This window comes from Cimex lectularius, unplaced genomic scaffold (genome assembly GCF_000648675.2).
Source record: "Cimex lectularius strain Harlan isolate CLEC.00 unplaced genomic scaffold, Clec_2.1 scaffold264, whole genome shotgun sequence".
In the NCBI taxonomy this organism is placed as follows: domain Eukaryota; kingdom Metazoa; phylum Arthropoda; class Insecta; order Hemiptera; family Cimicidae; genus Cimex; species Cimex lectularius.
This window is the reverse complement of record NW_019394222.1, coordinates 465644-492500: the sequence shown is the minus strand read 5'-3', so window position 1 is coordinate 492500 and position 26857 is coordinate 465644. Positions and strand designations below refer to the sequence as shown.

Sequence of the window (26857 nt, the reverse complement as noted above, 5' to 3'; positions counted from 1 at the left end):
CACTGAACAGATCCTTCAATGGTTCAGTAAACAGTTCATCATTGAATGGTTCAATAAACAGGTTCATCATTGAGTCTTTAACCTAATCCTTCAACGGTTAGCTGAACAATTCATAATTGAATGGTTCTTCTAACTATCTTCCAATAGTTCAATGAACAGTTCATCATTCAATAAACGCTTTATTGGTCCTCCATTAGTTTATTAGACTGTTAAACCTAAAACACTGGGTTTTTTTTGTTTTGTTTTTTCAACAATACATCATTGAGTGGCTTTGGCCGAAAAGTGTCCATGTTTCAACCTCGCATGGCCTATCGTTAATCCGGTAAGAACAGTTCCTTCTTCTACGTGTCACATCCTCCGAGGATGCTCTTGTTAAGTGCTGATCCTGTTAGGTCGTACCCCGGTCTGGTTCCGACGGTTGGGGGCTTTTACAAACAAAGAAAATATTATGGTAGACAGCAGACAGCAGCGCTGTTTTAAACATTTTCCTGCTTCATATCGTTTAGCCTTCCCACTTTTTTGTCCAAACAAAGGCTTCCGAGTTGGTAAAACTTGGCAAAATCTTAATAAATTCAGACGCCTAGGGGAAAAATGGGTATTCTTTATGGTCAATAAAAGACTTCAAGTACAAAAAAATAATATTATCAAACTTTTGTTTTGTGTCTTTTTATTTTCTTTGAAAAATTATTCCTCCATTCCTCCAAAACACGGCGAAAACAATTATTACTCATTTTTGAATACTTAAAAAATGTAAATAAAATCTACTAAGTTTGCCGATAAATATTTATATTATACGTATATTTTATTGTAAACAACGGAAATGGAAGGTCGACTAATTCCAAATTTGACTAATGGGCAGTATTTTCCTTTTTGTTAATGCTTATTATCAACTGTTTTGACATTCTTTAAAATTCTTATCGTTAATTACGCACTATTTTTAAACCTAGGAAAATAACTATAAAAATGAAAGTGCTATTAGATGATTATACGTTTTTTATCCTCAAAAATAACTATAAATAAATTTTAATTATTTTTTAAATTATATTTATATTTACTGCATTAAAAAATCGGGAACTGCCTGTTGCTTGTAATTATTGTTAGTTAAACATTCATTATATATTTATGTATTTAAAAAATGTAAATACAAAAACTATGACGACCTTTCAATATTTAAGCATAAATATATTATTATTAATTAAGGAAACAACCTAGTTTTTCGTTAAGTCCTAAAATATGACTTTTGTCCGCTTGGTAAGACTATTGGTGTTACATTTGAAGAGGGGCTGCCAATTGTATTTTTCTCGCTAAACATGCCGCCTGTTAAGAAGTCGAATTTCTTATTTGAACAATGTTTAAAAAAGGCAAAACAGGCTCATTATTCAAACAAGCTAAACTGCTGAACTATGAGAAATTACAGAGACGTAAGATTAGGCCTTTATTTTTTCATAGATCAAGACAAGAAAAAAATCTTTATCGTCTATTAATGAAAAAGGCAGAACGAAATGGAAATAGTTCGTCATCGTGATGCAGTCTCGTCCTTCGTTCGGCCTTCGCCCATTCATCGTGTATGAACAAACGCGGATCCCACGAGAATTTGTAACACGGTTTAAATTGGTTTTGTTATACGTCAAACCACTGACGTATGGAAAATGATTTTAAACCTTTTCTGTTATTTCAATTTACTTAATTTCAAAAATTGAAAAATAGAGTAACCAGAGGTATGTGGCCAATGTGTTTGTGCGTGAGCCCAGGAGGGAAAAAATCAAAAATGTAGTACGTTTCTGCAAGCATTTGACGTTCAGGGGTTTTCTTACTGATTAATTTAGCGAGTCTTTATCGATCTTTTGTTTATGTTTACGAACGGGTCAACAAACGCGAACCGGTTCATCTGGCACGCATATAATACTTTTACTGCAATCAGCCAAGGCTTCTTTTAGTGGGGAGTGACAAATTTATTAAACTCCCAGCATGAAAATATGGTAAGGAAACTATCTACATTATTTAGAAGTCCGTCGTAAAGTTGTAAACCGGTGGAAGGAGAAAAAAACGCTTTATCGTAGCCGTCCCGGAGGCAGAACACCATTCCGCAATATAGCTCGGTCGTCACGGTTGGCATAACCAACCCCCTTCAAATTTGGACTTTTTACTTGCTTTTAAAAAACTTTATTCACAAATTATGTATTCACAAAAGTGAATTAGATAGATATACATACATTTATTGATAAGCATATGTATAAATGTCACATAGTACATGTTACATTATTAACAAACAAATAATTGACCAAAGCATTACTGCTGGAGGTTGCTGCCAAAATAAATTACTTGTCTTTATAATGGTAACTGATTTTAAAATAATAATAATAATAAATAAAATAAAATTGGCTTGCTCACATACTAACCAAAAATAGAGGAGAACTTAAGTAAAAGAGGAAACCCATACATCAGTATTAAATGTACCAAACTAAATTTTATTTTTCACATGTCAGATATGTGGAATATGCAATGATTTTATATTACTTAAGTCATTTTTCCTAATTAAAATCTTGGTCCTGTTTATATTCCACACTAAAAAGTTGATTTTTTAAAGATATCCTAACAGAATGTCAACAATTATTTGCATAGTGAAAATCACAGATAAACAAAAAGTAAAACAAAATTCTGCAGTTATAATTTTTTGTAACGTAATGCGATTAGATAAAAAGGTTTCCTTTTTCCTTTAAAGTTATTTTTTAAAGAAAAACAAAATTTTCAGGAAAAAATTTGTTAATCAGAAAAATGAAATTTAATTATATTATTTTGTATTGTAATCGTAACTATGTTCTTTTATTCAGAACTTTTGGTAAATCTACACAGTTTGGAGAAGACTATTTTTTATAGCTAATTATTTGTGTAACTAATTATTAATAATTGTGTAAAAATTATTGTATTAAATGTATTGAACAATTAGAACGAGGATATGTAAAAGTTAAAGCAACACATTTCATGTCTTCTTTGGATGCTCGAAAATCTTCTCCAAAGAAAAGCTTAAGAAATGCAAAATGGTGAAGCCAGAGGCTACCATAGTAAGACATTCCTATGTAGGGCCCTCTGGCCTGGGGGTTTGCAAAAGGCCGTGCTACCTAAAGGGTACTCCATGGTCAGTAGTTGAGTTCAATGTAGGTCAGTGGTTGACACGAGTAGTCAATGCTGAGTACTGAGGTGAGTTGAGTGGAGTTGACACTTGACAGTTGCACACTGGTCAGTGCCCAGTGATAAGTTAGAAGTTGGATTTTGTTATTGGTTGCAAAAATAGACATTTGTTAGATTTTTATGGAATAAGCAAGCTTTGATGGGGCGTTGTCTGGCTTCGGCTTAGATACCTCCTTTGCGGATTATAAGAAGTTCAAAAATGTTGTTTTGAAATGAGATTACTTTTTTTATCACCCTCAATGACGGATTCGGAAGAAAAGCAAATCATGACAAATAATCGACTCTCCATTACTCTGCCCTCAATCTACATGTATTAAACCAGTTGCAGTCCGTGTAACATACAACTGCCATTTAACAGGCTTAAATTTACTATTTTTGATTGGATTTTATTATAAATGATTTTTTTAATTTATTTTCAGATCCTGACTTGTTGACATCTTCGCACCTTGGTGAGTCATCGGTGTTTGTTTTTTGGGCAGACTAATTTTTAAAAAACCATGCTAATTTGTGATGGGTGTTCCTTCCTTAAACTAACCCAGGCCAAAAAGATAGTATCGAAATTGAAAAATATAGTTACAACAGAAACCTAAAGAAAGTAAAAGTTCAAGTTTTGAGAATCGGATGGATCGTCTAAGTGGAAGAAATGAACTCTGCTATGCTTCAATGTTGGAGGAAATATGGACAAGATCGGATCCTAGCTTTAAAGTTAATCTCATCACTATTAATAAAACGCCAGGTAATTTGTTACCTTTTAAGTACCTTACACAGTTCTATTTAAATTAATTCATATATGTTGTGGAAGTGGCAAATATGGATGTGATTAATAGGTGTATGCCAGAAGATTTTATACAGAAAAAAAGGAGATACAGCAAATTGGCCACAGGAATGGGTATCAGTGTCGGGTGATAAATTGAGGACAATTAAAATTACGGAGTGAGTTTAGTTCACATCAATAAGAAATGTACAATGGGAGAATGGGTAACATGGTTCAGAATAGGCCACACTCATCGAACATATGGATTTTTAATGTGATGGAATACCTCAGTGATGAAGCACTGTACGACAAGTTAGATACAGTGAATTGATTTATGCAACAATTAAAAGAGATTGAAATGTATAACAAAATCTAGGAGCAGACATTAGGTCTAGAAATGCAGTTTGAGTGTGAATTATGTGATTTGAGTGAATGAATTGCTAGTCTGTATTAGAAAAAATATATTTATTAGTGAGAATGAGGTTGGAATGCAATAAATTTCTTTTAGTTATTTAAGAAATATAAAGGCAAAAACCTATCAGTTCATTGCCTAAAATAAATCAATTAATGTAAAGTAGAGTCAGTAACTACATCGAAACACTAAAAATACTGTTGTTTTAAAAAAATACATGTGAAAGATCAGAAAAAGAAGTAACATTCAAAAGACCTGTCATGACCTCAGCTGTTTCTTGGCCTCTAAACTCCCTATGTTATTATTAATAATTAATCCATACATGTATTTAGTAGTCATAATTGACTGTATTAGTTATTTAATTAATTATACTTTTAATCTAAGGTCTGGTTGAGATGAAAAACCAAGTGTCACGAGCAGAATTGGAACCCACAACTTTCAGCTAAATATGTTGCTGCTCTAACCGTTTGAATTATTGTGACTTAATGAATGTCATGGGTTCGAATCCCACTTGTGACACTTGCTTTTTGTCCCAATGAAGACCTTAGATTAAAAGTATAATTAATTAAAATTATTATTAATACAAGCCAATCTTACAAAAAGGTGATGTGACTCCAAATATATATTTCGTTTTTTATTTATCCAAAATATAATTAGATTTCAAGTGACTAAGAAATAGATACAGTGACTATAGTGATACAGTGACTAAACTGAGGATTCGACAAAGCTATTCTGCCTACTTAAGAAATCAATTTTTATATTTGTTAATTCAAATGTTTTACCACATGTAATAGTTAATATCTAACTAAACAGTTCTCCAGAGACCGCTAAGGGTTGACCTACCCCAACTATTGGACCTCTGGGAGCAGAAGTACCACAGGGCCGCATAGTTGAGCTGATTCTTTACCTCCTCTACATTGCAGATATACCGATTTCACCCTCCTTACCACTTTACCATTTATAAATATTGTAAATCCAGATCATTACATAATGTAAATAAGGTACAAATTGTAATAAATATAACAATTTAGAAAAAAAAGTCTCATCAAATACCAAAATTAGAAAAATTAAAATGATCAAAATCTTGAAATGTTGCATGAAATCAACTTATTCGATCATGTGAATGAAATCTCTTCACAAATATCAATATCAATAATTAATTACAGGTTTAAAGGATGAACTTTTGAGTAGCTGATAATATTCTTTTTTAAAATATTATTGTAAGAAGATAATTTTAATGATAAAGTTTGCAATGCATTTAAGGAATTTATATGATGCCCAATTATTATAAGAGGGGAAATTTTACAGACTAGCATGTTCAAATTTTTGATTTTTTGGACGAAAAACAATTTGACATATTACATACTCTTCAGTCCCATCAAGTGCCAAACTATAAATTAAGTCAAGTAATTTCTGTCAAATAGAAGGGCTTAACTAATCCACTGGGTGTCTGGTACAAGGGGTCAAATTACATTAAAATACATTTTTCATTAAAAAGCCATGCCTAAAAATCATTAAAAAAGTGCCTGGATACAAACCCAGCTTGGCAAATATGAGTCGGATGTCCTAACCATTTGACCACCATGATCCCCCCCCAAGTATTTAACTCAATTTCCTTTCGTTACACTTCACAAATTTGGGGGCTATATTTTTTGAGTGGAAAAGTTTAATGGTTTTTTTTGTATTTAAACTGTTTTACCTTCCTTGTTTCTCCCTATATTATTTTATTGATTGAATTATATCAAATCTTTGTTTACACTCTTAAAACTTACTTCATAAAAATGGTATAAATATTAATTTTACTATCCTATGGCGCACAAAGTATAGAAAAAAGGGTTATTTTGGACTTCAGTATGGAAAACCTTAGCACAAAAGTCACTAATTTCCTCGACTCTAATTCTGATAACCCAAAAAAAGTCAAAGTTTGATTGCTAACAACTGTAAAAGATTCCCTAAAAACGTTTGCTGTCCAGGGTTGCAGACTTCATTATACACTATACAAAAAACCTAACCAAAAAGTGAATTGTACAAACTTTGTGTGTAATGGTTAGTAAAGTTAAAGGGGAACTGTTTATCCTGAATTTTAAACCTTCCAATGTTTCAGAACGGAAAGGTTGTTCTCTTTGTAATCTGGAAGCAAGAGCACTATTCAATTCATTCCAATTTGCCCTTTACTCTTCAAATACAGATTATTCTTTGGTCGCAGTGTGTTGCATACAGGACTTTATAAATTTATTGAATGGATTTTGGGTGAAATACACCAGGATTTACGGAAAAGATCAGGTCCATGAATTTAATTTTTTTGAAAGCAAATTTAAAAAAAGGATATATCCAGTGAAATGTTAAAAAATGATATATTTTCATACTATAACCAATGTATCGTGTTATTTGATTTTAGAGGTTCAATTTATTCTAAAGTTTCTTTTCTTATATATACGAATATACTGAGTGAATGACTTTTATGATTAAAAATCCAGTAAACTGATAAATCTCAATACCACCCTAAAAAGGTTTAAAATAGGATATATAAAAAACCTGTATTGAGCACTTATTTTAGATTCATTACTAAAAAGCTTTTTGACTCTCCTGAAAAGTACAGATTTTTCACATTCAGTAATTTGATGTGATAGGGATGATATGGAATTAAAAAGCATTTTTCAGTCAAATTAATCATTTTTTCAATCAATTTAATAATCTCTCATTCAATTTAATAATTGTCTCAACCAACTTAATAATCGTTTCATTTAATTTAATAATCGCCTCAGCTAGTCATCCCTTTCGGGATTTTATAGCCGGGGAGAAAATAAATACAAGCTAGAAGGTGTGAAAACCTTTAATTAAATTTAACAAAAATAAAATTATTTCATCAAAAAATATAAATATTTTAAAGATTAAAACCAGTAACAGGTCACTCTTTTACAATTTTTTACGCGAGCTGTGTACAAAATTTGATTAATGCCAGGATCCACAAAACTGCTGAAGTTATTTATTTGATTTATTTTAAAGGTACAAATAGGCCCATTACATGTACTTATATTAGAAATAAATTAAGTTTTATAATTTTAATAAAATAATAATAACAGCAATAATAATAAAATATAAAAACAATAATGACCATAATATATGTTTAAATATTAATTATTTATAATCAAATGATGAAACCACATTATGAAAGAAAAACAGAAAGAGTAAAAAATGAAACGGGATAAAGGAAAGGAAGAGGGAAGAAAAGCTATGGATGCCATGGAGCTGAAACAAGCCAGCGAGGAAGCAGAACCTACTTCCCGGGGAAGCAAATTCCATAGTCATGACCCTGCAATTCTGAAGGATAAGGCTAAAGATTTAGAAGAGTGTTAAAAGCTTGGGATATGATTGGTGCTTTTGGATAAGGAATGAGGGAAAATAGTTGATAGACATTGAGGACGTTTGTTTAATTTTAAATGTATATATTAAAACTCTAAGTTCATAAGTGTTTAGAATGTTAAGGTTGCTGAAGGCACACACAGGATGAAATATGATCTCCTGGTTTAAGATCATAACAGTATCTAATGCAGGAATGATAAGCGATTTGAATGCGATGAACACAGTCAAAGGAAGGTGAAAAAATAGCTCTACAGTAAGAGAATAATGAAATTATTAGGGATTTAATAAGGAGAACTATAGTTTTCTGTGGAGTGAAAAAGCCGAGGCGTCGAAGAGAATGGTGGCCTGAGTAGATCTTTCTAAAGTTTGTGGTTTTAACAAGGTTGTGGAATCATTTTCTCAAACGATTATTTTCCTGCCATCATACTTGCCAACTCTAAACTCTGCAGAATATTCATTCTCCAAGATTAAGACAGTTGCGAGGATGCAGTTAGTTGAAGCCAAAGGAACTCACAACTTAAGTGAAATAATAAGCTGTAGTGTCAACCCCTTTTCAAGCAATTAGAAAATGGATGTCCTTTTGTTCGTCCAACGGATGTCACAGGACTGGCAAACACTACTGCCACTTCATTATTTGATGTTAAAATTATCACGTTTTTAAATATTTTTATTTTTTGAAGAAATAATAGAGCTATGAAAACTCTATTAGCTGAAACCAAAGGAACCCACAACTTAAATGAAATAATAAGCTGTAGTGTCAATTCCTTTTCGAGCAATTAGGAAATGGATGTCCTTTTGAAACTGCCAACAGCTGCCGCAGGACTGCCACTCAATTAATGGATGTTAAAATCACCATTTTTTAAATATTTTTATTTTTTGATTAAATAATTTTTTTTTATGAATTTAAAAAAAGGTTTTCGCAACTCCCCTATCTATAAAATCCCGAAAGGGACGATTATTAAATTATTTGAGGCAATGATTAAATTGAATGAAACGATTATTAAATTAGTTAAAAAAAATATTAAATTGAATGAGACTATTATTAAAAATTGGTTGAAAAAATTATTAATGACTGAAAAATGCTATATATAAAGGTACAAAAATAACATTTCTCCCTTCTCATCACAGTACAGTATTATTTGGTTTGTTTTGCCACAATTTATTAAATATTTGATAATATGAAAAATATTTCTGTTTTAGGTTGAAAAAATTCACGTTAGGTTCCACGTAATTTGGAACAAATGTTTCAATGACTTTTTGTAAAATATGGTTCTACTTACATTTTTGAAGTTTACGACGAACCGGATTTCAAGTCTAAAGCTCGTCATCATCAGTTTGAAGCAGTTACAACCAAGCACCTATAAGTCTCGACATGAATTGTAAGCGTGAACCCGCCGTTTGCCAATCCCCAGCCAAAGCCACCGAAAAACGTGAATCACAACACGACTAAATATTCTCTTGATAAATTCCGTAAGAAAATAACTTTAAATTAGTGATTGAGTTGCCTTTTTATTAATTAATTAATGAAATTAAAATCAATAAATTAATAATACCGCTAAATGAGTAGAAGTGTCGCCGTAGCAATACTTTCCATGTAAAACTATGTTGAGTTGCAAGGCGCCAAATGCTGTGCAGCCGTTAAAAAGAAAAAAAAAATTCAAAATTGAGCGCCAAGCGTTGGCGGCAGATCGGTGGGCTCACTCTTCAAATTCATGTCGAGACTTCGAGAGACGTGGTTGTAACTCCTTCAACCTGATGGTGAGCTTTAAGCTTGAAGTGCGGATCGCTGAAAGTAACTAACTGTGAGTAAGATCCAACTTTTCAAAAAAGATTGAACAACATACTCAACACTTCTTTAACATTTCTATTGGTTTCAATGATTCTAAACTGCTCGAAAATGAATAGAGATATTGCCAATTTTGTAGCATTCACTTACCCTAGTAGTTTTAGTATAAATTGCATTAAAATTGATTAGAAATAAAGATGTAGTTCCCACCCCCGGTTAGGTGTCATGACCGGTCCTGGAATAGTCTCGCCCTCCACCCCCATCAACCCGATGAGTTCTCACTTATCAGTAATGATGCACCTATGACAATGGCCCACTCTCCAGCGTTAGCGTCGAACTTGCCTTCTCAACATATCCGACTTGGCAACAGGCAAACAACTGCGCTAAGCCAACTGCTACACCAGAGTCCTTTCAACTTATGTAGAGTCAGCCACTGTTCTCTTCTACCAACAGGCACACTTGGTCCCGACCTCGATAAATCGTCTCAATGCTACACTTCCGAACAACACCGGCCCTTGTCAGGGGCACCAAAAAACTCCCAGTCACTAAAAGGAATTTCACTCCATGGATGTTGCAACACTGGACTCAGTTATTGCAGGTCAACTGGCTGCGGTGGTGATCGAAAAGCCTCCTCACATGTGTTCAATGCGATTGAGGTCTGGAGTCAATGGGGGACGGGAAAGATGGGAAATTCTCAGGCTTTCTAAACATTGATGAACAATTCTGCCTCTTTGAGGTCTGGCGCCATCCAGAAATTGAAAATCCCAGCCAATGAGATCCCTGGTATATATGGGATGTATGAATCGATAATTTCTTGGACATAACGGTTTGCGGTGAGGTTGTGTTCAACAATATTGAGTCCAGTTCGTCCTCTAGTGTAAATCCCAGCCCAGACTATTACACCGCCTCCTCCAAACTCCACTGAAGGAGCACAGACTGGGGCATTGTACGCACCCCCTGTTCTTGGTAGACTCTTTGGCGCAGGCTTCATCAGTAAACATAGTTGCATTCCAATTGGTGATCTCTTCTAGGCACGCACCATATTCTCCTGAGTTGCTAGTGGCAGGCTGCAGGTTATCTCAAAGGGGCATATGATATGAGGTCAACTTCCCACAAACAATTACGAATTGTTGGTGTTGATAAAGGTCTTGACAAAACATCTTCTACTTCATTTAGGATCTTGTGGGCGCCATGAAAAGGGTTGCATGATGTAGCAATGACAATATTTCTGTCCTTTCTTAGCATCTTAATGCGCTGAGATCCACTACCAGGCCTCCTTAGTCACGTCCAATCTCTTGGAATTGGGCTAAAGCCCGGGAGACCACTCTCTGAGAAACACCAACTGTATCTGCGATATCGACTTGCTGGTAACCTCGATGACTCTTTCTCACAGAGTTTTCATGATTACTATTCTTAAGTAAATCCATTATTTAAAAAAAGTCAAAAGTCACAGAATTACTCTATACAGAATTATTCTATATACAATACATATATAGAAAATAGGGAAGGAATTTAAAAAAAACTCCTTTCTTAGCGGCTATCCATGTCATTAAAGGAATGCACAGTCGAAATTTCATCCCTTTAGATTCCAGTTATGGAACTGTTATATTATATATATATATATATATAATAGATAGGGTTGGAATATCAAAAAATCCTTTCTTCCTAGCTATCCATATCATTACAGGAATGTACAGTCAAATTTTCAGCCCTTTAGCTCTAGCAGTTTGGTCTGTGCATTGTCTGTCAGTCAGTTACGGAACTGTTTTATATATTTAGAAGATAGGGATGGAATTAAAAAAAATCCTTTCGTAGTGGCTATCCATATCATTATAGGAATGTACAGTCAATATTTCAGCCCTTTAGCTCAAGCAGTTTGGTCTGGGCGTTGTCTGTCAGTCAGTCATGGAACTTTTTTATATATACCTATTTTCCACCCCACAAAAATGATATAACAAAACCATCAATATACATTAAGATAATAAGTCATGTTTGACTCGATTGACATGTTTACTGATTGTGGTTTACTTTTACATACCGTGAGTCTCATTTTTCATCGCAACAGCAAACAAAACCTGTTGCGTTAATTGTTGAAACATCCATGCAATGTGTAGTGGTGTTTCATTTTTCAGCGCAACAGTTTAAAATTAGTTACCAAATTCCAACAACATTTTCCCTGGGGAAGAGCTGAGATAATAAAGTGTTGTTTATTTAAACAGAATCATCCCAAAGGTGTCTCAGTATACCAGGAGTTATTTTCATATTCAGCTTTCATTGTTTCAGTTCAATACATTGTGCTAGTTTTTATTAGAAGTTGCTGTGGTGAAGTCGTTTTACAGTGTTATTTACCTTGGAGCCGTGATAAAGTGTTTCACGAACAGTATCCTCAATATCCGATACCGAGTCGATCTACAATTTATTGAATGTTTTTGAGTTTTCAAGAAACAGGAAATGTTCCGTATGCTGCATTTTATTGGACCACACTTGTAGGTTGCATTGATCAAGGAATGAAGTATTGTATTGTAGGTAGTACTTTATTTATTTATTGAACACAGCAACAAAAAAAATAATATAATAAAATTTATACTTAAATAAAACATTTCATTAATTGATTAAGACATTCATTAACATTCTCTCTCTCTACTGATACTACCTCGATTAGCGTACTGAACATTTCCTGTTTCTTGAAAACTCAAAATCACTCTATAAATTGTAGACCGACAGTACAAACAATAATTAATTATAAACAATTAAATTACTTATTAGTAAAAATTGCAACAAAAAAATTTATATTCATACCATGCAAAGTATAATAATTTAAAGGACTTTTTATCTCGACCATCCTTTTATCTCCATTTTATTAATTATCATACTGGACAATCGCGTTAATGTTTTATATAGAAAAATTTTGTTAAGCTAAAAACTGTTCATCGGCGTGATAAAATAAAATATGCACTTGTGTTATAATCTAATGTACTTATTGCAAATTGAAAGGATAACTAATCTTTTGAGTGTACGTATTAGATTTATGAGAGCTTAATATTTGCATTTTTTCAGTAATATTGTTCACATAAAATTCCAAATTCGTTTGAACATGCGGAGTTAAAACATTTCTGTCAGATGGTTTTTTATAAAATATAATTATAACTTGTAATTTTATTAAAATAATCTAGAAATTAATTGGTTTTGTGGAAAAACCATGAACTTATCCTGAAAATTTATTTCGCGCTTCATAGGTAGCGCCTGTGGCCTTTGCCTTCACCTTGAGTTAAAGAGAGTTATTTTCCTTTAGAAAGAACAAAAAGTCTCTTTTGTCCAGTTAGATAAGTTGTTTTTAATAAATTTGTAATAATTTTCTGAGTTCGTCCAAATTTTCCATGTCACTTTAGCATAAATACTGTGGATAGTTTTAAGGGCAACAAACTACATTGGTCTTCGCAAGTCTTCTTTACAGTTCTTTTATTTTTCTTCTCAAATTTTACTCCTTCTAATTCATTTTGATGACGCTGCAACCAAGTTATATCCACGTCAATTGGCCTTTGGCTGTTAGGGTAATTGACTCTCTTATTTCTCTATATTTTTGGCCGCCTAGCTCTCGACCTTTGGACTTGAGAGAAAAGACTAAAAACATACATACACAAATAAATATATAATAAACACAAAAACTTTACACATATTGTAATAATATATAAATTTAAAAACAAGTTAGTCATACCAGATTCATTCACACAACCGTATTGAACCCGTAGTACTCCATATTCTTCGAGGACTTTTTGACATAAATCAGCTGTATTAGTATTTTTATATTATGGTATAATTATAGTATTATGAGTTGAGTCACAAATGATATCTATCTAAACGGAAATTAACACAAATAAACTTTCGATCACGCACGGTCATAATATAAACACATGCATACCAACAACAAAGAAAGACAGACGAAAGAATTAGAGAGACAGAGAGATAAAAAGAAAAAAGAGAGAGAGAGGGAGAGGGAGAGGGAGAGAGAGAGAGAGAGAGAGAGAGAGAGAGAGAGAGAGAGACGGATAGATATAAACAGAGAGACAGACAAGAGAGAAAGAAAGGTCGTAGGGAGAGGGAGAGGGAGATAGGAAGAGCGATAGAAGTAAAGAAAAAAGCGAGACAGAGAGAAAGAAAAAGAGACAAAGAGAGAGATAGACGGAATGATAGACACAGAGAGACAGACATAGAATGAGAGAGAGAGAGAGAGAGAGAGAGAGAGAGAGCGAGTGAGAGTGAAAGGGAGTGAGAGGCGAGAGAGGGTTGTTAATTTTACCATTTTAACATTACTGCTGTTGGAAATTTTATAAAAGTTGTTTTACCACTTTTTAACGCGTTAACATGAATTAATTTTTTATAAAAAGTATACGAAACTATATCATTATTTACAAAATCGAGTCTAAATAGACGAAGGCGAAATGCCATTAGTCTATACTGGTTTCGAAATTGAGATCCATTGAGAGATATGCGCCTAAGTTCCATGTCTCTTTGTTCTCCATGTCAACTATACGAAATTCGATCCGCGATCGCTAAATTCCGAAAGGGGTTCATCGTTTGAAATCTTTATAGCGGGAGGGTTTAAAAACAGGCCGACTGACCGACTTACACATAACACTTCCCTTCAAGATGGACTGCTTTTGGCTAAGGTTGCCGACCCAAACAAAAATACCACCGATGCTCGTAATTTCAAACAACGCGTGTTGGGACAAATTGATTACATTGCAAGCGTTGGGTTTGTAATTGTGCAATGTGCAATTTGTGCTTCAACCTGGGTAAAGATGTAAAAAACGGCCAGTAGATAACCACCAATCTATGGCATTACTCTTTCCCCAAAACGAAGTCTATCTTTACAATCAAAAATAATCGCTATATCTATGCCTTGCGGAAAGGACTCGAGACCTGTAAAAATTATCGGGGCTTGTTATGAAAATTGTTCTGGGAACTATCAAAGCCTCTTTGGATGGGAACTGTCCGGATGTTTGGGCTAGCAAGGCTATTATGCAAAAAAGGATTTCTAAGAAATTCGCACAGATTACATTGCACCGACAAAGAAATTGATGAAACCTTTAAACCGATTAAACGCGAAACACATAATTTAAACCAGTTTGATTTTTACTTGGGGAAAATGTAATCCACATTTGTCCGGGTAGGGATTTTTTTTTAAGAACCTTTGCTCTCTTACACAATAAAATTACAGAGGAAAAGAAGTAGGACGGCAAGCAACAATCAAGCATATGTCAAACAAAATCAGGCTCGATATTATGGAAAAATGTCCACATAACGTTTTTGTAACATAGAATAAGGTCGACTGCACAAATTAAGGACATTATCAGTAATGGTGTACATACGGATCAAATTCCGGTATAGATACTCTTTCATTCATTTTCATTTGATATTTGTTAGGCACGATTGCAGATCGACATTTAAGACATGTACCGGAAATTTTAATTAAAACGACAACCAACAAATCTGCTGAATATCCTCAGAAGACATTTACGGCCTTAAAGAAATATTTCTATAAGCTGTACGTTGAAATAAAGCACATTTTATTCTTCTCTTTCAGTCTATCCAATTTGTTCGCACCACGGCACTTCCATCGCTCAAATTTTACAGTGTTCTACCCCTAATCCGAACTTTGGCACTCCATAAAATTCGAGGAGCCAGAATTTTAAAGGAATTAAATGGAGCGTTTAAACAAAGAGAGATAGGGGGGAGAGAGAGAGAGAGTGAGAGGGAGAGAAACAGACAGACATCAGAGAAAGAAAGAGAGACAAAGAGAAAGAGAGGGGAGAGTGAAAGAGAGAGAGATTGGTTGGCTCATTAAAAGTTTTATTTAACCACGCAAAGTTACGTCTCGTGGACCTATCTTCCACTTAACATGAGTTAGGTGTACATTGTACATATAATTTATACAGAGAGGCAGAGGGATAGAGATAGAGGGAGAGAGAGACAGAGACAGACAGATAGTAGAGAAAGAAAGTGGGACAAAGAAAAAGAGAGGGGAGTGAGAAAGAGAGAGAGTGAGAGAGCGATAGGTTGATTGATTAAAAATTTTAATTGGCCACGCAAATTTAGGTCTCGTGGACCTTTCTTCCACTTAGGATGAGTCATACATAAATTTTATGCTGACTTTATTTATGCAGAGAGAAAGAGAGCAAATCAGTAAGTAAGTGAGAGAGAAACGGAGAGTCATACGAAAGGCCAAGATCAGCATAGACTATACGCATTTTCGGCTGTTTCTTTTGTTCACTGAATCTCTCATCTCACCTTCACTGATAAAAAATGATATGTTAAGTATAAAATGCTTAAAACTGAGTACATATGTATTTTTTGACACTCCCAGAAATTTAAGCTTTTTATCAATTCGAATAGTTCCCCCTACAACGATTAGTTCGGATTACTGAGAGAACACTGTCGAATGATTTTGATGAATGCCCACCGCCGATGACACATGGGAAGTTCAGACATTTTGCATAAAATATCAATTCTATGATTATCCCGGCCCTATTCTATGACGACAAAGATTTGTCACTTTTTATTTTCATATAAATTGAACAAATTAAGACCTCTATAATGAAATCCTTGTCCATTTTGGTCTCAAAGTGTTCTAAAAATAATTTGAATTAAAACCGCCGGCAAGAACAGGGTTTTTGGCCCGATTCCTTTTTTATTCACAGGTAAATGCCAAGGACGATCTCTATAGATCTGATATCCGTTGTTCTTTTTAATCTGAAGTCGCCATGGACAATTTACTTTTACAAAATCATCTCTCAACTGCTGTAATTCAAATTAACGCGGTAAAACTGTCGTATTTACCGTTTTTTAAGACTGTACCATCAAAAATCAAATATTTTTTAGTGTACATTTGTATTTATTACAGTTCTCGGAGAACAAATAAAATTTGGAAATTTGAACACGAATTTCATTATTTCTCCAATTTTAAAAATTACAGACTAATTGAAATATTTAAGCAAACTGTATAAATGTACAATTATCAACGCGATAATTGAAATAAACTGCGTTAGCCCCGTTTCATAGTTAAGAAAAAGCGTTTGTTATCAGATCAGATACGATCCAATAAAAGCAAACCGTCACCTTTCGACGATCAACCGTCATTTACAACTTTCCTTCCGGTCTGTTTATTATTTCGTTCGATGTCCATCGGTCTGCAAGTCACCGATCGACTTTCGCTAAGCCCCGCTGTTCTTTTGGCTTCACTACGCTGCATCATTCGAATCCACTTTCCTTTTGGGTCAATCTACGCCTCACAGATATAAAAATAGGGGCAGGTGTCATTTATAATTTGAAACAAAACGGTTGATTGAAATTTTATATTCATTGAGATTCACAGATAAACTTTGTGAAAAAATCGAGAATATGTCCCAAATTTATGGAGTACCTCCTTTACACCTCAGATAACCCGACTGTACTCTCCACGCCTCTATCTCTTTTATGTTGACAGAGATGTACCATCTTCTGATCCTGATTCCGCAATTGCTTCGGAGCCAATCGAGCACACTCTGCCTTATTAAGGTAAACGAAAGCAAATTCACCTGTTCATCCAACAAAAGAAAAACCCTTCAGACAGTATTAGTCAATAATGACTTTGTACCCTATAGGTTCAATCTCGACTCACGTCTAATCTGGAGCCAACATACACGTACAAAAAGTCCTGATAAACAGACTCCCCGGACTGCTATACAAATTAATGTCAAGAAAACCCATCGACTAAAAACCAACTAGCGCTCCACTAAACTGACCAACATCCAAAGATTAAGGTCCTTCCAATCCAAAGTCCTCAGAACCCTAATACGTCGCCAACACCACCCTTCATAATAACCTTCAAATTATTAATTAAAAAGTCCGCCCGATCAACTAAGAATAGGCCATACGAGGTTGACAAACGACACTCAATTTTAAGTCAAAGCGAGAAAGCGTGCTCGATGTGTCCCACTTTGTTGTGGGGTGCTAGTCTTTGGTTGCATATAGAAAGCGAGTAAGGAATGATATGAAAATTGTGCTTGAGCACGGCAGCGAGCTTTTGAAGCCCCTTTTTCGACTTTGGGAAGAAATAGGGCGGTTTTTATATCATATATAACTAATAAATATCTCGTTATGTGTCAAGAAAACACATTTTGTGAATATTGATAGTGATTGTATTTGTTAAAGTGAATGTGTAGTGTGAGATGGCCAATAGTGAAATAGTGAATACCCAACCGACCCTCAGTTAGATTAGTTTGCACGTAAAAGTTGATGGAGGAATCAAGTAGTCCACCACTCTTCTTGAGTCGATAGAATGATAGTAGGAATGTATTTAAGAGTGTGCCTAGGTTAATTGCATTGGGGCTGAAATGACCTAATTGTTGGCAGCCCCAGAAGCTCTAACAGCTGAGGTCTGATCCCGAACTGTCAAAACATCGAACTAGGTGAATGTCCCGAAATGATTATATATAAATCAATCAACCATTACCATACCCGTCAGAGAAGAAGAGATGGCCCCTTGACTTCCTAATCAATAAATAATTAACTATTGAAAAAAGCTGGGAGAGCAACAATGGTTGGTTTGTCATGTCTTCTCGTGTCAAAATTAAAAAATTGTACCTACTTGTACAAATAATGATAGTGTCCAGATAGTAGGTAATAAAAAATATTTAACAAAATCTCTTTTTTTTTCAACCGGAAAAAATGGAAGAAAAAATTAAAAGTAAGATATAATAACCAGATAATCAATGACAATAAAATTAATTATATTCTACATAATTAGTGGTCGGCCTTCAATTATAAATAAAATACGATAAGGGATGAAGCCAATTGAAAAGAAAATACTGTTTCTCCTTCGGGACTGGTGACTTATTGGTTGAAAGATGTTCTATTTGGTGCTATTTATGATTTCAATATACAGCTTTGACATGTTTTTGAATCCATAGATTTTAAAAGGATGTTCATATTTGTTAACCTTCGAAAATGATAATTAAAGTTTTATTTTAATTTTACGGGGTTTGCTATAGCAGTTGCCTTATCTACTTACCATATTTCGGTATTAGTTAATGTTTACTGATGAAGACAAAACCTTGGAATTTTTTTCTAATTGGACTCATCTCTTTAGTTGTTTAACATATGATTAATTAAATTAATAAACAGTTCTCTTTCTCATTTTTTTGTACCATCTACTATTCAGTGACCACACACACACACCCACACACACTCTCTCGCTTTTATCATTGCAATTCGCCACCTTGGCAACGGACCTAGTAAATGAAGAGACACAATGCCACTCTTCAACAAATGATGTTCGCACTTTAAACAATACCACAGTTCATATCTTTCATGCACCTCACGTCTTATTTGCGTCATGACGATTTCTCAAGCACATCTCTCACTCCCGAAGAAATGGTAGCCACTGTTCTTCGATCCGCTGTCATATTTGTAAATACTGCACATTCCCAATTATAAAAATATCGAATCGTGAGCCCGAGTGAACAGTAGGTATATATATATATATATATATATATATATATATATATAAATGTAGTCTGTTTTCAACGACCTTCTCATTTTCGAGTAGTGCGATTTGGACTCAATATCTTTTAGTCTGTGTCTAGATGTCTTAAAATTTTACCGGTTTTAATCCTTGTATATCCCACTTATCACAATTTCACCACGGCTAACAACCTATTAATCCTTCGTTTACAATCAAAAAGCGTGAAGGATCTGAGGCAGGCATGGCTGTTAATCACACCACCCTTGGCTGGACATAGTTGTTATACAAGAAATATTCCAGAGAGAGTGACAATTTATTTTCACGCTTTGTTAACAAAATTATTTCAGAACGGAAGATTCGATTAGAAACTGTACTTTCAAAGCAATCAAATACCTTACATTTTACCTGGCATCACCACGTTCTTTCCTCGGTTTTGGTCTGAAGATTGGCTAAAAATCGATTGCTGGATGAGGAGGAGTAAAAATGCTAAACATTTAATATTCCATGAAGAAGAAACATTGGAACATGCCTTCTGTTGGTTCTAAGGCCTACAGATTCGTAGATTCCTCTCGAGAGAGGAAAACCCAAGGACTGAAGAATACAATTATGAGCTCTTAAACAAAAGGAATATGCTAAAAAGTTCTAACCTTAATGAAAAACTCTAGACAATTGGGCCCAATAGATGACTCTTGACGCCAAGCCTTAATCTGGCCTATAAGGTTCCAAAGTTACTTAGCTGATCAGCTTCAAACGGGTGAAAAGAAACGAGAGAATCCAAAGCAGAATATTGAGATACGTCCTCAATAGTCAATAATGCAACAACCCCAACCTCGTGACCGTTCAGAACTGCCAAAAAGATTCATATCAGCATATATTCAGGCAATTTGCAGTCAACATTCGTCTGTTTTACTTTAAATCAGGGTTAATCCATTAACTCACTGCGGCGAAGCAATTCGGGTCAAAAAGTAAAGGACTAGAGGATAAAGGTGGAACTTGGAGATACGACGTGCCAGTAGTAGTCGAAGTATCAAGGCACAGGATAAAAAAGCTTGAAACGAAGCTTACTCTTGACATTAAATGACTACATTTGTCTTTAATCAGTCCTATAAGTTACTACAGTTGTCCAGCCGTCACCAACAAGTCCAGCCACATTCCAGAGGTATTGAGACATCACAAGTGTCAACTACACAGCGACCTCAACCCGAGAGTGTTGATAACTGCCAGAAAGGTTCATAACAGATCATATTAGTAACAATCATACAAATTGAACAAAAAACAGTCAAAACAATTCAGAAAAATATAAAACAGAATGATTGGAGAATTGTTTAAATTTTCGTAATACTAGATGTGTTTGAAACAAGGTCCAGCGACAAGCTAAGAAAAAACTAGGTTAAATGCAGATAGGGCTAAAACAAACAAACAAAAAGAATATTAATACGTAAGCCTAACTATGACGTGCTTATTCCTAAACACGTAGTAAGCAGGATTGTGTTAGAATTTGAGGTGAAGAGTGTTGGCCAACGAGACAATAATTCTGACGTCCAACTCTGGCCTCGATCGAATTGAATAAATATTCAATCGATCCAGTCGCAATTTGTTTAGATTTTTACCGTTAAACGCAAAATTCACTTTGATGTGTACAATCCAAACAAAAGCTGAGTATTGTGTAAACTTGAAGAATTCATTTCCGATTACTTCACACGATATTTCATTATTGGGCCATATTTTCCGATAGTCCGGGTGAATTTTTTCAACGTTTTGGAAGAGCAGTTCTTTTCCAGATAGTACAACAAATTAATAAAAATAAATAGTGAAATATTGGAAGTTTTTAGAAACGTCTATTTCAACTTCACCTCCTTTTTCTATTGTAGAACCTCCTGAACGACAAATTTCTATTCAACTTAACTTAAACTACTTATGAACGGATCCAATGCCGAATGAAACGTTCATAAAGAACTACAAATTTAAAAAATGTGCCGTTTTTGATTGAATAAATGCAAATAGCAGTCTAATGAAATTATACCAAATTTATATAAAACATAATTGCATCTAGAAAAAATACATAAAACTATATATCCTAAATATAATTTTATGTAAGATTCTAATCTAGTCTAAATGTGAAAAAATTAATTTTAAAAACACATGCTGAGAAATATGTTTGAATAAATAAACTTTAATGGGTAGGCAGTCGTTATGATTCCCGCAGAGTTTGCAGGGTGATGACCTACTTTGTTCCGATCACTTTGGTCTGACAGACCATAACATATGGTACCGAAGGATACGCAGTCCAAAATGTAAGGAAACGACCAAACTAGTTGACCTTTATTTCAATATCTTAAGATAAACCTCGCTATGGCTAGCTTGCAAATACAGTTTTGACCTAACGACAGCAAATTGGGTTAAAAAAATTTTAACAACAAAACCAAATATATATTGGTTTTTATACTCCCACAGAAACCCGTGAATACAAATTTTTGAGAAAATCGAAAATATTTTTCCCTCAAAATTTTTGCCTTCCAAATTTGTGAATTTTTTTTCGAAAATCACAACAATAATTATAAATTTAAAACGACTCTTCCGAGCTACCCGAGACATTACAAATATTTAGTACTTTATAAACTACACGTGTTGGCACAAACATCGCCTCTGTAAATAAATTAGAACCTGATATATAAAATAAAACATTTGTGGTGTTTTTGTTTATTTCATCCTTATTTTTCCCCACTTATAATGAAATAAAATCTAAACGTTGTTGGCATTGGCTGAAAATAGAGCAATTTAGCTCTCAATCGGTTGTCGTAAAGTTAAATTTGAATAAAATCCGGAAGAGTTATGGGTTTTCAAGTGGAACAACAGGACAACGGGGGAAAATTGTCAAATATCCAGCCCGAAAATTCATATTTTTTGTTATCCATTAAAATTCGTATATAACGTATTATGGATGCTTAATATGAATCTGAATTAGTTTTTATTAATCAAAATTTTTTAACCTACTTTACTGACAATTTCTTTGTAGCTTTTCATAATTTAATTTTAATAAATCTAATATCATTTAATACGTTCCTGCATATTATTTTATTTTAAATAATAAAAAAGATCAATAGATATAAATAACTATTTCAATTAATTATTATTCTTTTTATGCAAGGCCTTGGTGGAGATGAAAAAGTTGGTGTCACGAGCGGGATTCGAACCCACGACCTTCGGCTCAATACGCTTGACTTAATTCGTTGTCACGATAGCTCAAGTGGTTAGAGCAGTGGCGTATTGAGCCAAAGGCCTGGGTTCGAATTCCATTCGTGACACTAACTTTTTCAACTCAACCAAGGCCTTACATAAAAAGAATAATAATTAATTGAACTAATTAATATCGTCAATTAGACCGCTAACCATAAATGGATATAAAGAAGATAATAACCTTGAAATACTTGCAAAAGGTGTACTTAAAATATTTAGCTAAACTATTTTTCCCCCAGGACCCACTTTTTCGACCATTATCAGTCCCAATCAGTACAAGTTTTTTAATAAGCCTACGACAAACCTTTAAAGTAGACTTATTTTTCTAAACTGTGTATGATAAAAATGTTTATTCAGACTAGCAAGTAAGCGAATGCTACTGCACAAGGTTGTGCGGAATAAAGTAGACTTATTTTTCTAAACTGTGTATGATAAAAATGTTTATTCAGACTAGCAAGTAAGCGAATGCTACTGCACAAGGTTGTGCGGAATACCTTCGAAGTATGTATGAGCCACAGTTGTTTTTCACAGCCCTATTCGTTAGGATAATTGGTATTATTATGCTGAAACAGATCATTTTACTTATGTAAAACTGTTGCTAAACATATCGCTTGAATTAACCGAACTATCATTTCTGTTGGAAATCGATAAGTATTACATAATAATAAAATATTCCATAGCTCTTTGCTATAACCATAGACCAAAAGATAATCTTTATCTTCATCAGTTCTTTTTTTTAACCTTTAGCAGTAATATGAATGAATTGAAATTTTCATGTAGAAATATGCCACTTCTGTAGGTGTCTATGTTAAAATATAGAGGTGTTAGTGGTAAATAGTGATTTTTCTCATTCTTAAATCTGTTTTTCAATCTGAGCCTTTTTTTTACAAAAGCGCATGTTAGAAAGGTGAAAAAAATTGTTCTTCTGATAGAAAGATGGCACCTCCGTGCACGATGATCTGGGTCAAGGAGCCCCGGGACCTATTTCGCTCGCTTTGTCCAATCTAAGTCACGGTAACCGACACTAATCATATCCCACTTTTTAAACGCCTATAGTTCGAAAGAGTGATTTCGTCCTGAGAAGAACCAACGCAAAAAGCCATGATGAGACTGATATGACTGTCCAACTGTGCAGTAGTTTTTATTATACAATACAAAGATTTAGTTGAACTATGAAAGGTTCTTTGTGTTAATAAGCTGGCACACATGGCTCACGAATTCAGGGGAATCGTTTAAATGGCCTTCCCACAAACATGTTTTCGACTCGTTTAGGAACACCCATGACTCGTCTTTCAAAAATACACTCCAAGTAAAGTTCGATATCTTCAGGAAAGTATCTGAAAATAGTCATATTTTTTTTAAATTTTCAATATTTTATTACAATCTACAATTCATTCACTTCACTAATGAAACTTCACTCACCCCTCAGAAAGGAGGTCGCGGAACTATATCCTCTTACGTCGCCTTATGGGGTTGTAGGGATGGATTCTGTTGAACGAGGCTATAGTGTGATGGGAGAGATTGTTGTGGAACTTGATAAAAAAAATTTGGTAATTAATTTTTATATAAATGGGATTTTAAGGTCATTGTAGAGGGTAGTGTTGGAGACATAATACGGAGCTGTAAGTTATAATACTTGATCTGAGTACTTTAAACTGAAAGGATTGGGGACGTTGGATATTGAAAGGTTTAGCGGTTCCCAACAGTTCTATTATGTACGTCCCAATCGTTTGTAGTAGCGTTTTGTAGTTTGTAAGCTAGTTTTTTTTGTCGATAGCTTGGATTGTCGTCTTATAGGTCTGTAGGGAAAACCGTAGTGTCTGTTTCTGTTCATATTCCACGTTAAGCGTGAGTCACCCAAGGTGTCGAATGCAGTCGGATTTCGGGATAGGAACACTGTTGTGCTGTAATATGAGAGATTTGCTACGAGCGTAAATGTAACACGGACGCGCTTGCTTTCATTTGTCTTCTTTTGCCATTGTCTACTCCAATCTGCTATACATGTGATATTTCTCTGAAGACTTTCCGAAGCAATCGCAGGTAGTACTGTACAGCTGTGTCATTGGCAAATGATGCAAGGTGTGTAGGTTTACTTGGAACACCTTTGCAATATAAAGGATGCACAAGATTGATCCGAGTACACTACCCTGCGGTATCCCGCGGCCAGAGATCAGTATTCTGGTTTTGTAGAACGGGTAAAATCCGACGCGCACAGAATACGAAATACATTTTCAGTCTCTGAAATCTCAAAATTTGCTACTTAGTTTTAATTAAAAATGTCAAATAAAACACCCGGTGGAAGAAGTAACATAAATGAGTTCCTTATTTACATACAAATTAGTACCTTATATATACAAAAAGTACGGCCAAATCCGTTTTGTGAATTTTAAAACAGAAAGGATCAGTTGGATCAAATCATAAGCTCTGGCCCTGCATTCGAATCCGAAAAACTTACAAATGGACTTAAAAAAAAAAAAAAAAAAAAAAAAAAAAAAAAAAAAACTGCTGATGCGAACCCTCGTAAAAAAAAATCATAAACTCAAATCTACACACGATTATCATTAAAATGCTTCAAAAGTATAATGTTCGATCCACACAATTGTTTCGATTTTTCAAGCCATATTGTATTATGAATTGGTAGAAGTTAAACCAGTAAAGAGATTCTTTTCCAGCATACCTCTAAGTACACAACATCAAATGGCCTTCAAAAAGCTTTTTTCTAGAAAGTTATATAACCACTTGAATGGCATATTTTGAAAATAATAAATAAATCATTCGTTTTTATCGATGTATCGTTCACCGTTGAAACGATCGTTCATCATTGTTTTAATAAAAACTTTTTTTCCGATGGTCCATTCACAGCCGCTTCCGCAGCAAGATTTGTTTGCTTATTAGGGTTGGAATAGATTGGAAAACCCAATCAGGGTTCCTTGAGAGTTCAGGTCGAAGATGTTATTAGATATCGAAGGTTGTCCGGTTTAAATAGCAGCTAAGGGAGATTGCGGTACATGTTTTTCTTACAGGTTTAATCACTTTGTAATCGATCCGGTTTCCAAACCCGTCTCAGAAATTGAAGGGAGAGGAAAACGGGATGAAGGAAGAACGTTATACCGAGAAGTTGCGGATTGACTGAAAGGAGAACGGCAAATTTCAAAGCAAGAGTCAAACTGAAAACGGAAAATTATGAGAGACTTCAAAAAATAGTCTACAACAGACAATACGATTTATGCATGAACAATGCCCTTGTCATATCTAAACAAAAGATTTGTTCCAATTAAACATTTATTTAATGACGAAGAATAGTTACTTTTTTCCAGCTTTGTTGCTGATTCTTCAAATTTCTGTGAGTCACTAACTGCGTATGACTTATGTATCTGACTGTACTTAATTTATTCGTTTCAAAATGTTATTAGTAAAATCAGAGGGTTTAAGTTAAAAGGATCCACTTCGACCATATCCATTATTATCTAGATTCTAGACCTCTTCGTTAGAGCTTAAAAGGCTTAGCCTTGATCAGCTCCCAAAGTTTTTTCGAGGACTCCAAAGTGTATCCTTCAGGCCCGGGCTTTTCCTCTCCCTTGAGGAGAAATCTTAATCTACTTCCTTTGCACCAACAGAGGACGTGTTCCGCTGTCTTTTCTTCTTCCTTGCAATATCTGCATAGGCCTGTTTCTGCCAATCCGGGTCTATACATGTGCTTCTGGAGTCTGCAGACCTACCATCGTTCTAGTTCAAGTTCTAGGTTTAGCATGCTGCCATTTGTTTCTGCGATGGTCTTTTGGTGAAATATTTCGCATGCTACTGTCCTGAAATACAATCACCTTGAACGGATGACTGACTCTTAAACTGCCTGATGGATCTATGTTTTTGACAGTTTGGTATGTCCCAAAAGGGGGGGCTAATTTGCCCTTCTACTTCTATCCGTCTGATGATATGCAATCCCAAACGCTCTGGATTTACTGCCGATGAAGTAATTCTCCCCGCCTGGATAGATAGATATTAGATTACTTTTGTTGGTACTACCCAGCCTTTTAATCTCCCTGGCACCAATGTTCAATAGGCAGTCCATCGCCAGAAGGCTACAGTGCTTGAGGAACAAAAACCCCACCCACCTCCAAGTATCCATCTTCATCATCAACCAACTGAAAATCAGTGACATATTGCTCAGGCTTTTCATTCAAGAATTCTAGTCCTGATCTTAGAGCTATCTGGTACTCCAGATGTAGTCGGCATTAACTGGGATCCCTTTCTCACAATATGCCTGCTTTATCGTGTATTTTAAGTTTAAATTTCTTACCAAATATGAATTTTGATCTCACGGCGAGATGCGGTCTGGTGTGACGTAGGTTTAAAAAAAATTTCTTTATCGTGCCAACGTTTCGATCTTTATTGAGATCATCTTCAGGGCCTGGCTTTATAAACATTGTTTAAATTATACAGTAATTGAGTTGTTCAACATCATGATCTGAATACATCTGCTTTTCCATCTAATTCGTGTTGAAATTATATTAAAAATTCTTTCTGTTTCGGGTGACAGGTGGTAAAAAGAGTCAGCAATTGTTACTTTTCCGTTTTTCTGACATATGTTTTCGTTTATGAATCGACAACGCCGGA

The 26857-nt window shown here is 34.5% G+C and overlaps 1 protein-coding gene across 2 annotated transcripts in view; it reads left to right on the top strand.

Moving 5' to 3' along the window:
* Nucleotides 1–26857, top strand: part of LOC106674140 — a 179914-nt gene that overhangs the window by 101058 nt on the left and 51999 nt on the right. For both annotated transcript variants that reach the window (XM_024230329.1, XM_014406681.2), the window contains exon 3: nt 3609–3638. In XM_024230329.1, the coding sequence (XP_024086097.1) occupies nt 3609–3638 (30 nt within the window). The remainder of the gene's footprint in view (nt 1–3608; nt 3639–26857) is intronic.